We start from the raw sequence: 15,251 nt of genomic DNA, 5'->3' as shown, positions 1-15,251 counted from the left end.
AATAGCAGAAAGAGATTATAAAGATTATAAATTATAGGAATTATAGGATTATGGGAAATGTGTGGTGGTGTGTGTGGTGATGTGATGTGTGTGAGAGTCCAGTCCTACACCTGGTTCAGGGCCCGGATAGCCTGGGGGAAGAAGCTCCTCCTCATTCTCTCTGTTTTGGCCTTAAGGGAGCGGAAGCGCTTCCCAGACCTCAACAGTGAGAGGAGTCCATTGTTGGGATGGGAGAGGTCCATCATAATCTTCCTAGCTTTGGACTTGCACCGCTTGGTGTAGATGGACAGCAGGTCAGGGAGCTCTGATTGAATGATGCGTTCGGCTGAGCGCACCACTCTTTGCAGATCTCGTCTGTCCTGCTTGGTGCTGTTCCCAAACCAGGTGCAGATGTTTGCCGTCAGGACGCTCTCGATGGTGCAGCAGTAGAAGTTCTTGAGCACCTTCAGTGGCAGATGGAAGTCTCTAAGTCTTCTGAGGAAGAAGAGACAGTTACATTCGCGTGTGTGAGTCCTGCATTTGGGTCCTACATCCTGCCAGTTTTGTGATAGGCTAAATAAAGTGTGCTAAGTGTTTATTTACACTCTGGAAATATGTCCCGCACAAAAATTAGCACAACTTTAACAAGTTACATTTGGAAAATGCTGCTCAAGTACAATTTTAAAAATATCACACAAAATGACTTATTGTAACAACCTTTATTATTGTGCTATAGCACAGCCAGTGTGAGTATAGTGGCAGCCGTTACATGCTGCTCATGTGTCTGTTCAGAGAGACCTCACCATTCTCCCTGCATGTATGTACGGACAGAGTAGAGCCGTGGAGATCTGGCTTGTATGGTCTTATTGTAAGGAAGAGGACTCCCTTACTACATTTATTTATATTATATTATCTGTATAGCACTTTAGAGCACACCTTTCACTTTATTAAAAGCACCTTATCAAGCACTTTATTTAGCATTGCACTTTAAGCATGGATTTGCACAGTAAAACATTTGCACACAAGAAGTTTAAATATTTATTGACTATTTATTGGGAATTTTAAAATCAGTTGGTAGCCTTATTTCAGATCCTGCACAGCTGCTCCTCATCAAGGAATGTGGTGGTTGTCTGTCAGGAGAAAAGAATGGTGATTGAAATTGTGATAAAGGTTTACCAGTAAGGAAAACTAATGCAAATGTGTGTGAAATCTAGGGATAAAAGTGGTGCAAATAAGTGTAAGATAATGATTACTCACCTTTCTTGCCTGTGTCCTCTTCAAGGTGTTTGGGCAAATGTTTTCCCGGGGGTCCAGACACCATTTAAAGGTTCCGGGAGAGACCACTGGTAAAGAGAGTGTGGTGAATCTTTTTGTGCTTGGGTTTCTGGGTTTTTATAATATTGGGTTTGGTGTAATATTAAAGTGTGAAATATTTATTAATATGTAAATGTGAAATGTATTTGTGTATTTATTTATTCTTATTGATATATTGTATACTGTGGTGGAAGGTTGGGATTTAATAACTTACCTGAGTGGAATAATGGTTTAGTCTGTGACAGCTGAACATATTTAAGGCTGCCAGTTGTCATTAGAGGGTGGATTTTTTGTGCTGTGAAGAAGCTCGATAAATTGTTGTAAGGAGAGCTGCATAGAAAATAAATACTTTGTTCCACTACACTTGCCTTGGTCTACCTCACTGTGTTTCCAGCCGCTAAGGGCCGCCTTGTTACACTTATGTTGCTAACAACAAATAAAGATCTGTTGTTCGATTTAACTGACTGGCTTCGAGTTATCTGGCTAACCTCCTGCTAGCCGCTCCTTCCTCGCCAGACTGCTGTTACAGTATCAGTCGCAAGGATGAAACTGAAGCTTTCTGGTTTTATGCTTTGATTTATTGTTGTTGCCAATATGTAATTCATCTGTATTTGCATGACTAAACGGATTCAAGAGTTTCATAAATTTTTTGTTAGAAGTTTGTTATTTATTTTCTATCTACTTTTGTAATTTATCATGGAGTATGCATGTAACGTTTCCAGTTTGTGCAACAGCAACGTAACATACGGTAGTTTGGCTTTTATCCCAGGCAACATCAGTAGGGCAGTTAAAATCACCTGCATTATAAGTGAAGTCATGTTATTGTGAGTACAGGCAAAGTGTCTGTGAAATTCTTCACTTAAATAGCTTTCCTTTTTTTCTGCCAGATTGAGTGTTCCAGTATATCGGAGTACTCCGAGAGGATCATCAAGTCCAACCACCTCGACAGCGGTAAGAGCTGCGGCTGTTCCTCGTCTCACAATTCTGATGACACATGCACTCCATCGTCAGTGAAGAGAGCAGTACAGTAGGTTAAAGTCATGATAGTGAATGAAGATAAATGAGGGAGGAGTGGCAGAAGAGAACAAGAAGAGATGGGATCAGCTGTCCAGGATGACTGCTAATATGTAAAGATGATCTTTTCACATTAAAAAAAACTGCTCACTGCAAACTCACTGCTCGTTGACTAGCTTACACTGTATTAACTGCTGGTTCTGTCTAAGTGCTGTGACTTGCATTTCATTTGATCTAAAATAAAATGTCCAATTAAAAATTAAACTGTGCTGCCAAAAGTATTTGCTCAGCCGTGAAAACACAATCCACTCCACGTTCCACAGTAAGTTTGGAGATCTATAGTGACGCTGCAGAAAGCTAGCGACCTCTGTGGACTACGCACCTCAGCGCCTGCTGTGATTTTAAGTGGCCTACTACTATGTGACTACTTCATTGTAATACCACTAACACATAACCGTGAAATATTTAGTAACATGACTATACTTGTTGCACAGGTGGCATCCTATCACGGTACCATGATAGAGTTCACTGAGCTTCTGAGAGTGACTAAGGCTACGTTCACACTGCAGGTCTTGATGCTCAATTCAGATTTTTTGATCAAATCCGATTTTTTTCTCTGCTCGTTCACACTACAAATAAAATGCGACAGCAAACACGCTCTAGTGTGAACGCGAAAGCGGCCGCATGCGCAAAAGAAGACGTCACACACAACGCGCTCTGTTTAGACCCAGACCAACAGTATTGTTTGACTGATGGCCTTAATATAAAGACTTCAGACTTCACGTTTCCCAATTTTAGCTTTAAGTTATTTTGTTATTTACATAATAATGTAAATAACCTAATAATGATCCTTATTGCTGTTTTAGAGGAGCGCTGCTTCAAAGGATAGTTGCAGATTTCTGTCAGAATCTGCAGATTATACAGTACAAATAAAATGTTCACGTTTCTCCAACGTTGTCTTCCCAACAGTTTCACTGGATGGCCAGGAAGCGTTCACGATGTCTTCTCCGGCGCTGATAATTGGCGTCTGTCTTGTGTCAGTGACGTAAAAGACGGATTTAATGCGACATGACCATCAAACAGCAGCTTTCTAAAACATCGGATATGTATCGGATTCAGTACCACATACGAAAGTGACCTGATTTTTTTGACCCTATGCGACCCATATCCGATCATGGTCTGACAGTGTGAACGGCACAAATCCGATATTTTCAAATCCGATCTGGGTCACTTTCGTATGTGGTCCTGAATCTGATACATATCTGATGTTGTAGAAAGCGACTGATGGTCATGTCGCATTAAATCCGTCTTTTACGCCACTGACACAAGACAGATGCTAATTATCAGCGCCCGAGAAGACATCGTGAACGCTTCCTGGCCATCCAGTGAAACTGTTGGGAAGACAACGTTGGAGAAATGTGAACATTTTATTTGTTCTGTATAATCTGCAGATTCTGACAGAAATCTGCAACTATCCTTTGAAGCAGCGCTCCTCTAAAACAGCAATAAGGATCATTATTAGGTTATTTACATTATTATGTAAATAACAAAATAACTTAAAGCAAAAATTGGGAAACGTGAAGTCCGAAGTCTTCATATTAAGGGCCATCAGTCAAACATACTGTTGCTCTGGGTCTAAACAGAGCGCGTTGTGTGTGACGTCTTCTTTTGTGCATGCGGCCGCTTTGAGCGTTCACACTAGAGCGCGTTTGCTGTCGCATTTTATTTGTAGTGTGAACGAGCAGACAAAAAAATCGGAATTGAGCATCAAGACCTGCAGTGTGAACGTAGCCTTAGTCTTTCACAAATATTTGCAGAAAAAGTCTGCATGCCTGGGTGCTTGATTTCATACACCTGTGGCCATGGAAGTGATTGGAACACCTGAAGTCAATGATTTGAATAGATGAGTGAATAGAGTGTACCAATAGGCTAGGTTAAATATTGTATGATGAATAATAATAACGATGAGTATGTTGAAGGTATACTTTTAAACAACAGCACGTGCACATTGTACAGTATGAGCATAAGCGTGACCGAGGGCGTTTATAACCCAGCACATGAGTGGACATTGTTCTTTACACTGGCTCATTTGTATTCATTTGCAGAAATATGCATCCTGTGTAACTTCAAAGTGTACGTTATGATCAGAGCACCTGCTGTGCATCAAATTTCCTGCCAAGCCCCTGACTCTGCACCTACCAGATAATGGAGCTATAAACCACCCTGTCAGCAAATGCCCCAACTTATTTCTAAACCTATGAATAACAAGTATGCTTAAGTAACCGAAGAAAAGAGTTATCTGTGTGTTTGCTGAGCTCTGGAAAGCAAATAAGCAATCAGCAGTTGGAGTAAGAGGGTTGATGTGTCGTGAAGACATCAGGGAAACTCTTCAGTCACTTCTTTCCAAAGCAGAACAAACAAAGCTGAAGTCGGCTAATCTCAAGCAGGGCAAAGGTCGACTCCTCCACCGCAGTCCCCAGCTGGTTTCATTTTCATAACAACACAATGGCTGCTGTGTTAGCCTACAAAGCATGAACGGGGGTGTCACCACTCACAGTTTCTTTTCTAAAATTACCAGTAATAATCTACGTTTTTGTTGGAAGTGGTTTAACAGATGGTGCAGCTATTCCTTCACCCAGCAAAATAATAATAATAATAATTTTACTAATAATAAAAGTAACAAACAACATCCCCTAAAATATACTTTACCTTCTACTTTTTAGCCCCCAGAATTCCCACATGTTATTGTAAAGACTTTATTATATTATTTAAAATGTTTTGTGTGTTTCAGTTATCACCATTTTCAAAGGCAAGGTTGAGGAAGTGGAGCTTCCTGTTGAAAAAGTTGACATCATCATATCTGAATGGATGGGCTACTGCCTCTTCTATGAATCCATGCTCAACACTGTCATCTTTGCCAGGGACAAGTGGCTGGTAAGACGTCTGGATTGTGTGCGTTTGTGTATCCTACAACAACACAAGTCACCAAGATACCTTATGAAGAACACGTAGGCAGATGGAGTTAAATAAACACGAGCTGTTGATCATTGAAGAAAATATCAGCAGCACAACAGGGAGTATTAACAGATGATCTGGCAAGGAGAAGATTAGGGACACGGGTGAAAACAATCGTGAAGTCGGGGGGAGACAGACAGGAAGCTCACATAAGACGCTTCAAAGTAAAATGTTTTATTAGCGAGGGAGACACGAATACTAACGCTAAACAAGATGTATGAGGCAAGGAAACAAAAGGGACCGAGGCATCAATACAGTCAGAGACGGAGGGAGGTGTGACAGAAACAGAAGCAAGCCAAAGCATAAGAAAACTAAAACTCACGACTAGAAGCCGTAAAGTAAATCAGCAAGAGACTCCAATGTAATCAGAACTTTGAAAGTCAAAGCACGAATCTAAAAGAATACAATAAACACAAAACTCTAAACTTTACACAGAGGAACAACAGAAGAACCTCAGAAACGACGAAATCCAAACCAAGCAACCACGACCGACACAAAACGTTTAAAGTGATAAAACACAGAAAGTATAAAGCTGGAATTATAATATTCTCAAATGTTAGGACAATTGAACAGATTTAGGATTACATTTCTAATAACACTCACAGCTGTCTGCGCTCGCTGTTAACAGATCTCGGCTGACCGTGCGTTTGCTCTGGCTGCCCCGGTCTGATTCCATCGCACTGTTCAAATCACGACTAAAAACCCACTTATTCAATCTTTCCCTCTAGTTAATATTTCTTTTATGATTTTATATTATGCACTTTTATGCTCATTTAATTTCTTGTTTGCTCTTGTTTGCTTTCCTGTGTATCAGTGACAGCTACCTGCTTGCATACTTAGTACTAGTGATGGGATTTCCGGCTCTTTTTAGAGATCCGGCTCTTTCAGCTCGGCTCACTAAAAAGAGCCGGCTCTTTCGGCTCCGAACCGGCTCTTCAGGTTGTTTTGTTGCTTTAATTATTTAATCATTAACAATAATATAAAATTATGCAGAAAAGGAATTACTAATGTAAAAAAAAAGTGGTTTTATTTATATATGTTTATATATGGCCCCTAGAGACAAAGCACGTACAAACTCTAAAGCATATACAAACTCCAAAAAGCACGTACAAACTCCAAAACACATTTCTAGCATGAACTGAACTTCAAAACAGCTATCTAGATCACTTAAATTACACAATTGAAAGCATGTGTGTATGGTTTGTGTATTTATAGACAAGCACTCATATTTATTCAAATAATTTAAAAAAAAATTAATTTACCTGTTACTACCACACACCAAATCCGGTTGTTGATACTTCCTGGCTTATGTAGCCACTAGGTAACAAAAGCTCAACACTGCGCCCAGCATCCTGGAGCACTTCTGTTGTCTTTTGCACGTGATTCTGAGTTTGTAAGTGCGTCTGAGTTTTTATGCGTTTTGGAGTTTGTACGTGCTTTTTCTCTAAGGGCCACCATAAATATACTTTATTTATTCACTCCACATAAAATGTAATAAATAAATCATATAATACAAAGAACAACTATTTACATTTTAGACTTTTAACTATTTAAATTTTCAGCTTTTTCCTTTTAAACAAATTTAACGTGAAACAACACAAAACACTGCAAACCACAACACAATTAAATATAAATTATAATATGAAAACAAAAAGAAGATGCACATTCTCTGTCATATGGACCTGCATGATTTCTGAATCCTTTATCATCTGCAACTGAAAATAGTGGATGATTACTATACCTTTCTAATGTGACGTTGTTGTCCCTGCCTCTCTTTCTCTCTGGATCTGATCCTGTGCTACCGCAAGTGTAACTAACGCCCCCCCCCCTCTGCCCAGCGCAAAGTACAGGCCGTGCGTGCGGAGTTTAGCGGAAAAAAGGGCGAGAGAGAGGATGAGAGAAAGAAAAAAAAAACCCTCACGGCTCCTTATTGGGAGCTCGCGTCGTTCACTTCAAAGAGCCGGCTCTAAGAGCCATTTCGTTCGCGAACGACCCATCACTACTTAGTACTTGCTTTGGTCCTATTTCTATTATCTTCCTTTATTCTCTATTTTACTTGTTAAGCACCTTGGCATACCCTTGGTTTTTAAGTGTGCTTTATAAATAAAGTTTATTATTATTATTATTTTTTTTAAAAAAAGATCTACATGTTAGTTTTCAGTTAATTTTATTTTATTTTGGTCAAACGTTTTGCAGTTTTGATGCATTCCTAATTCATCTCTGGGGTTTTTTCCAGAAACCTGGTGGATTAATGTTTCCTGACCGGGCCTCCCTGTATGTGGTGGCCATAGAGGACAGGCAGTACAAAGACTTCAAAATACACTGTAAGTGCAGTTTATTGCCAAAATCATGTTTTTGCCACTTACTTGTCCTGTAACCAGAAATACGACTTGCTGGATGGATGCAGAAAGCACCATCAACACACCCACGTTCTGCTCTCCACTGTGGGCACACACACAGCCTTTCCAGCTCTGCAAATAATTTTAAACTATTCCTGAGGTACAAGACTGGGTGTGATAATTGATATTATAAGTCAACAAGCCTCTCCATCTGTGTATGATCCCCTGTATAAACCCTGCAAGGAGCACCGTGGGCGATTTATTGCTGCTGGACATAAAGCAGCATAAAGTCTGCGCACAACCCAAAATGACAACACAATTGCCAGTAGGCCTCCTACTCACACTCCTCCATACATCTGGGAAATTATACAACCACAGTGCACCAGATAAAATCTAGCCAATCATATCATATTGGCCTTCTTATGTCTGGCTAGTTCAGTTGAGCTCGCTGTGGCTCTGAAGTGCTCTGAAGTCACGCTGAGACAAGTGTACATATTGACCGCAAACTTTTTCCAATGGCACGGAGCCAAAGACGACCTTTATCTCAGTTGGAAGTGCCTTTCTGTAGCACTCCAGCATTCTAAGAGCATCCCGCAGTCATTAGTGCTACTCTGGGCTGCAGAGTAAGTTAAGTGGGCAGCGGGAAATGCAAATACGCAGCATTACAAAAGCCCCCGGGGGTTTGTGACCTGTTCATTATCACCAGTATTTCAGCGCGTTCAAGTAGTTCTTCCCTGCCTCTTGGGCCACAACAGAGATGTTTGCTCACACACTCTCTTAAGGTGCTTTGTGAATAATTTATGCACCAGTTTCACTTGAGCGACGAGGATATCCAGGGCAAGAATGCTGCCTGCGTTCGAGGGCTCGTGTTGACGATTCATCGCCATATACAATGTGACTTTCATCTGTCAAAATGAAAATCATTTCAAAATGTCAGGATATATATCTCTAGGATCTTAGATGAGACTATTCTGGGACGAGCAAAGCCCCCAACCAGAGATTTTTATTTATTTATTTTTTCATATTCAGCCCAAATGTTTACATATCCTGTGGCTTTTGCCGGCTCTATAAACCAAATAGAAACTTGGAGCAAATACAACAGAAGAAAAGATTAATTCTAAATATGTTTAGGATGTGATAACAAATCATTTTGTGACGCTATATTTACCAGGGTGGGAGAACGTGTATGGCTTTGACATGACGTGTATCCGTAACGTGGCCATGAAGGAACCCCTGGTGGACGTAGTAGACCCCAAACAGGTGGTGACCAACTCCTGCCTGGTCAAGGTTAGTACTGTGAATCATATTTTGGCTCATGGGTAATGTTCACTGCCTGATCAGTCAATATGCAGCGCTGCTGATTATTAACTGAAGCAACAATAAAAAGGGTTTAATGCCAATTCTGAGCTTCAGATTTCATTTCTTGCTCTGGAAATACACAGTTTAGCAGTTCTGTTTGTGGCATAATTAACCTGGTAAAACACACCAGGGTTGCACGTTAACTCTGATTAACTACAAATGACATTGTTTGACTGGCAAACGTATTGTCTAACATACCGGGGCTGTTATGAGTGCCACCTTGATGTTGTTCTGTCTGTGGCTCCCACTGTGTTTATTTGACTGATCACACTGCTGTGCCATGCATGCCAATAGCAGTCTGTCTAGTCTCGCTGATTGTGCTCCTTGTCATAGTGACCTTCTTATCGCTGGCCTTGATTAGATGGCTCTGCCCTGTCTCACCTTTGTCCCGGTGGAATATTGTTGTGCGGTTAAACCTTCATTTCAGTGTTGCCTCTTTCATGTTCCCCTTTTAGCTCATACTTTTGTCACCTTCAGTGTTGGGAAGGTTACTTTTACAATGTATTATATTACAGATTACAGAATACATGCCCCAAAATGTATTCTGTAACGTATTCCGTTACGTTACTCAATGACAGTAACGTATTCTGAATACTTTGGATTACTTAATATATTATCATGCTGTTTACAACTACATGAATGTACTATTGCTGTGATTTATTACTGTTACTGAAGGTCCGCGGCTCCGAACCGTAGTAAAGGGACCTCTGGCTAATACGGTGGGTTCTGTGTCGGCTCGTAGCTGAAAACTAGCTTTACTTTGTTGTCTGGGTCAACTTTGCTAGCGAGAGACAGAGAGAGGGGTGTGTTATGAATAAATCTTCTTTTTTTCGGTACCGGTACTAGTTTTACTTTGTTGTATTTATCCGCGACACCTTAAAGGCCGGTCCGTGAAAATATTGTCGGGAATAAACCGGTACGTGACGCAAAAAGTTGGGGACCGCTGCTCTACCTAATCACACGAGCCAAGATGTGAAAACAGGTGTGGGTCACAATCAGCCAAGGTTTTGGGTGAAGCCTAGCGCCACCCTATCATGTGATTTCCTGAGGTCAAATGGCCCAGGATGTGATTGGGCCTTATGGTGTCTGAAGGGATCTCAAAACTGGATTCTAGATGGCAGACAGTTGGTGTCGTAAGCCACCGCCTCTGTTCAAAGATGGACATGGATGGCTTCTTTCACTCCTCTTTCTTGAATGGATGGATCTGTCTTCTCTGTCCAAAATGTGAACATTGGCATCCTCAAAGGAGTGACCTTTGTCCTTTAGATGCAGGTGAACAACCGAGTCTTGTCCTGCTGACGTGGCTCTTCTGTGTTGTTTATAAGTATGTTCGTCTTTTTAATCAAAGCAAAGGTCTGTTCAATATTTCTTGTGCAAACTAGTTGTTTACATGAGTAGTTCCAGTAACTTAAATCACTGCAGCTTAGTTTATTAGTTTTAGTTTCCCCTCCTCTGTATAAACTTAGGCAGACAGCCCTTGAGATAAAAAGTGTGTGAGGCTGATGAGAATAGGGGGTTTTTTCCTCTGGGATTGTTTTATATCAAGGCCTTACACCATTGATACCACACTGAAAAGAGTGGTATCAATGGTGTAAGGCCTTTTAAAGACATGCAAATCCATTCGAAGTCACTGTGTTGACTTTAAATGAATTACTGAATGACCTCATTAAAGTTGTATAACCGAGGAGTAGCACGTACAGGACCCCGTGTTATTAAACCTTGACTGAAAACTACTGTAACGATACTCGGGGAGCATCATTAGCAAGTATGATCTTGAAGAAAACAACCTGTATGATGGTGCTCTTTAAATGTTTATTTTGCCTTAGGAGTAATTGCTAGAGGATAAACATTGCAATGCAGTATATTGCTGTCTTAAACTTTGAAATGTGACTTTGAGAAGTTTATACCGCAGGACCAGAGTAAACATCTCGTAAATGTGTTTATGGGATTAATTATATTTTAAAGACAGCAGGGGGAAATCTGATATTATTGTTGCAGTGTTTTATTGTCACCAAACATAAGGCTCATTCCTCTGCAGCGAATGTGGCATCTGGCACCAAAGCCATCAGTGAATATCTATTAGCACTTCATGCTTATGCTGTGGTAGCAGGTTTCAGGTAAGCTTTCCTCTGTTGTGCAGTAATCATAGATAAGTCTTTATGTTGACAGTAGGAGGAACGTGCTCCACACTTAGCATGACTCACTGGGATGATATGGGTTGTAGAGCCTTGCATGACATGATCTCCAACACTTAGATCATGACAAATATGGGCACAGCTCCTTCTTCTTGTCTATCCTACACAGCGGTTACTGGCTTCCAGTGTTGGGAAGGTTACTTTTAAAATGTATTCCATTACAGATTACAGAATACATGCCCCAAAATGTATTCTTTAACGTATTCCGTTACGTTACTCAATGAGAGTAACGTATTCTGAATACTTTGGATTACTTAATATATTATCATGCTGTTTACAACTACATGAATGTACTATTGCTGTGATTTATTACTGTTACTGAAGGTCCGCGTAGTAAAGGGACCTCTGGCTAATACGGTGGGTTCTGTGTCGGGCTCGTAGCTGAAAACTAGCTTTACTTTGTTGTCTGGATCACTTTGCTAGCAGAGACAGAGAGAGGCGTTGAAAGGCTGCTCCAACAGAACTTATTGTTTTTGGAGGAAAACACGAACACGGTGTACAGTCGAGTCTTAATAGCTTACTTACAACTGGGCTCGTCAGGCACTCTTCTTGGCTGCAGTGGTTATTATTATATTTACATGCTTCCAGCGCCCGTTTTTGCTCGATGACAGCTCGTACTTTTCCTTTTTCTCCCTCCCTCGCTCACAGACACATAACGGGTATGGCAGTCCATTCTCCCTGCAGCACGGACTACACTGCCCATGATGCTACATTCTTTAGAGCTATACCTGTAGCATTCTGCCTATTAGCTTAGCACAACAACAACAAAAGGCGCTCTCTCACCCAGGAAACACGCAGAGAGAGCGTCACCCTGTAACCATGGCAACCGTAACGCTGCCACCTGGAACAACAGAACGTAGCTGTCAAACAAAACCCAAACAGTCCTGACCCGCCACAATATGAAACAGGGAAGTACCGCCGTGTAATCCATTTATTTCAACAAAGTAACTGTATTCTAAATACCACCTTTTTAAACAGTAACTGTAACGGAATACAGTTACTCATATTTTGTATTTTAAATACGTAATGACGGTACATGTATTCCATTACTCCCCAACACTGCTGGCTTCTACTTGTGGAGGTAAATGGACTGATTCTTATATAGCGCTTTTCTACTCTCACGAAGTACTCAAAGTGCTCTATACAACATGCCTCATTCACCCAATTACACAAGCACTTTATCTACACTTAGTGCTTTCTAACGACATTCATACGGATTCATCGGAGAGCAAGTTGGGGTTAGTATCTTGCCCAAGGATACTTGACATGCAGACTGGAGCCACAACCACCGACTTTCTGATCAGTAGGTGACCTGCTCTACCTCCTGAGCTACAGCCACCCAAGTGGAAGCATTACTGTAGGCTCCATCTTAATGTTGGTCTTTTGTCCTCGATGTATTGCAGATTTATCTTTTACAGCCTTTTAAAACTGGTTTAATTTCTTGTTGTGTGAATAAATAAAAGGTAAGAGCAAAGCGCTCTATTAAAGAATTCATATACATTTCTAAAAGCACACTTCTGAGACTTTTCTTTGAATCACAGTGAAAGGGAGAACTTAATGTAATGACTCACATAAGAAACTTGTCATTTGTTTATGTAAAAAAATATTTTTTGCTTTTACAGGAAGTGGACATCTACACAGTAAAGCCTGAGGACCTGTCCTTCACATCATCTTTTTGCCTGCAGATCCAGAGGAATGACTACATCCACGCACTGGTCACTTACTTTAACATTGAATTTACTAAGTGTCACAAGAAGACAGGTTTTTCCACAGGTAAGATACCCAGCACTCCTGCTTACTTCATATTCTGTACAAGGCGTCTTCATCTATCTGTTTGTTTGCCAGTTTCTGCACAGCTTCAGTAATCGAGCTGCATTTTATCGATTAATGTGACAATTAAACTTTCTGGTCATCATCAAGACATAAAACTTTGAGAAAAATAGCCTTACAGCCACTAGCAGTCTGACTCCTGGCCCTCTGAATCTGAGGTCTGTAGAGCGAGAGATGTAGTGGTTTTTTTCTTTGCAATTTCTCTGAGCGTTGCACAGTCTGACCTCGAGGTGAGTTTGCCTTGGTGTCCACTCCTGGGAAGATTTGCAGCTGTCTTGAATGTTTTCCACTTGTGAATAATCTTCCTCACTGTAGAATGAAAGATGTCTTCATTTTATTTATTTATCTGCTTTTTTTTATCGAAAGGGCCTTATAACTCTACCAGGATTCATTGCTTTTGTCTTTCCTCCTGGGCACTGTGATAAAACACACACACATAATTATTACATATCAGAAACTTCTGATCATCTAAAGGTGATTACCAGCACCTGGTTGCTACTTTACCTTCTTAATTAGTGTGGAAACAGACTGCATAGAGTCCTGTGAAAAACGTGTTGCACTTTTGATAGACATGACACATAATTAGAGACTAATCAGCAAATAATATTCAATTCAATTCAATTTTATTTATATAGCGCCAAATCACAACAAAAGTCGCCTCAAGGCGCTTCATAGATACAGAGAAAAACCCAACAATCATATGACCCCCTATGAGCAGCACTTTGGCGACAGTGGGAAGGAAAAACTCCCTTTTAACAGGAAGAAACCTCCGGCAGAACCAGGCTCAGGGAGGGGCGGGGCCATCTGCCGTGATTGGTTGGGGAGAGAGAAGGAAGACAGGATAAAGACATGCTGTGGAAGAGAGACAGATGTCGTGTCCAAATTCATGGGCTGCATCCTCCTGAGGACCCGGCCTTCGCGGTCGGGTAGGCCGGAAGTAAACGGCTGGGGAAATTGGACGGTCTAGCCTTCTGATTAGCGTCACCGCTGTCTCAGCCGTCTGCTCCTTGCTATCTAAAATATAACAGGACACTGGCGTAAATTCTCGACCGTCTCATACTTCTGTTTAATCAGTTTTCTATTTGACGTTTAGTCAGCTGTGTGAAAACCAAGGAGGAACCCACCCGGGGGATTAATAAAGTTTTATTTTATCTAATCTAATCTAATAACTTTAATCTCAGCCAAGCCGATTTACTCACGAACAAATAAAACACTGAAAAAATCCCAACAATAACATTTTTAGGTTGTCTAAGTGACTTACATATTACGTTTAACCCGAGTAGCGAAAGTCCGCGGTGATGTGAAAATGATGTGCCGGGAGTTGTGCCGTTCTCTGCCGCATCAGTGACCCTCGAGCTCTTGGCGAGCTATCGAGCTGGTGGGTAACAGACGTCTCTGAAAACGTCGAAGCACTTTTGCAAATATGCGATATCTTGATAAACCGAGCAGATATTTGATGTTCACACAGCTACTTTCTCGCCTGAAAATATGTTAAACGTTTATTTTGTGACCCAGAAAGATTAGTATGAGTAATTTTAAAACTTAGTAGCGGCCGCCATTGTTGGAAACTGGAGTTTGGCTGGGCCGCGCTATGAATTCTGGGATATGGTAGGACACACCCGACCCATCCTTCAAATTCGGGGAAAAGGAGGACGCATTTGTCGGCTGCATTCGGAGGAGTCAACAAATTTGGACAGCCTTTGGCGCGTCGCTGTGACGTAATCGGTCTACAAATGCGGCCTCAGGAGGATGCAGCCCATGAATTTGGACACGACAAGAGATTAATAACAGATATGATTCAATACAGAGAGGTCTATTAACATATAGTGAGTGAGAAAGGTGACTGGAAAGGAAAAACTCAATGCATCATGGGAATCTCCGGCAGCCTTTTTTATTATTCAGGGTCACCTATAATAGAGCACAGACATCATATGGAGATAACCAGATGAAACCATCCAGTAATCTGCACCGTTTTTTCTTAAAAAAGAAAAAAAAACTAATTAAAAAAAGACAAATCTACATAAACAGATCTAAAACTATTTTCTAAAACTAGTCTCTTTTATTCCATTGAGAGAATTCTGAACTTTCTTTGAAGCAACAACCTCAAAAGGCCGGTTTCCTTTTGTCTTGAGTGTGGAAACTAACAAAAAACCCTGATAAGAAGACCATGGATTCCTCCTGGTATTATGTGGCTACAGTTGCAAGA

At 40.9% G+C, this 15,251-nt stretch overlaps 1 protein-coding gene across 1 annotated transcript in view; it reads left to right on the top strand.

Annotated features, from left to right (window-relative positions):
• Window positions 1-15,251, top strand: part of prmt8a (protein arginine methyltransferase 8a) — a 39,347-nt gene that overhangs the window by 17,790 nt on the left and 6,306 nt on the right. The window contains exons 4-8 of the mRNA XM_087842841.1: window positions 2,181-2,244; window positions 5,099-5,241; window positions 7,559-7,646; window positions 8,833-8,948; window positions 12,838-12,988. Of these exons, the coding sequence (XP_087698967.1) occupies window positions 2,181-2,244; window positions 5,099-5,241; window positions 7,559-7,646; window positions 8,833-8,948; window positions 12,838-12,988 (562 nt within the window). The remainder of the gene's footprint in view (window positions 1-2,180; window positions 2,245-5,098; window positions 5,242-7,558; window positions 7,647-8,832; window positions 8,949-12,837; window positions 12,989-15,251) is intronic.

The sequence above is a fragment of the Neolamprologus brichardi genome, chromosome 7 (genome assembly GCF_056152115.1).
Source record: "Neolamprologus brichardi isolate AB-2024 chromosome 7, ASM5615211v1, whole genome shotgun sequence".
NCBI lineage: Eukaryota > Metazoa > Chordata > Actinopteri > Cichliformes > Cichlidae > Neolamprologus > Neolamprologus brichardi.
Note: the sequence above shows the minus strand (reverse complement) of the source record. Positions and strands in the feature narration are given on the sequence as shown.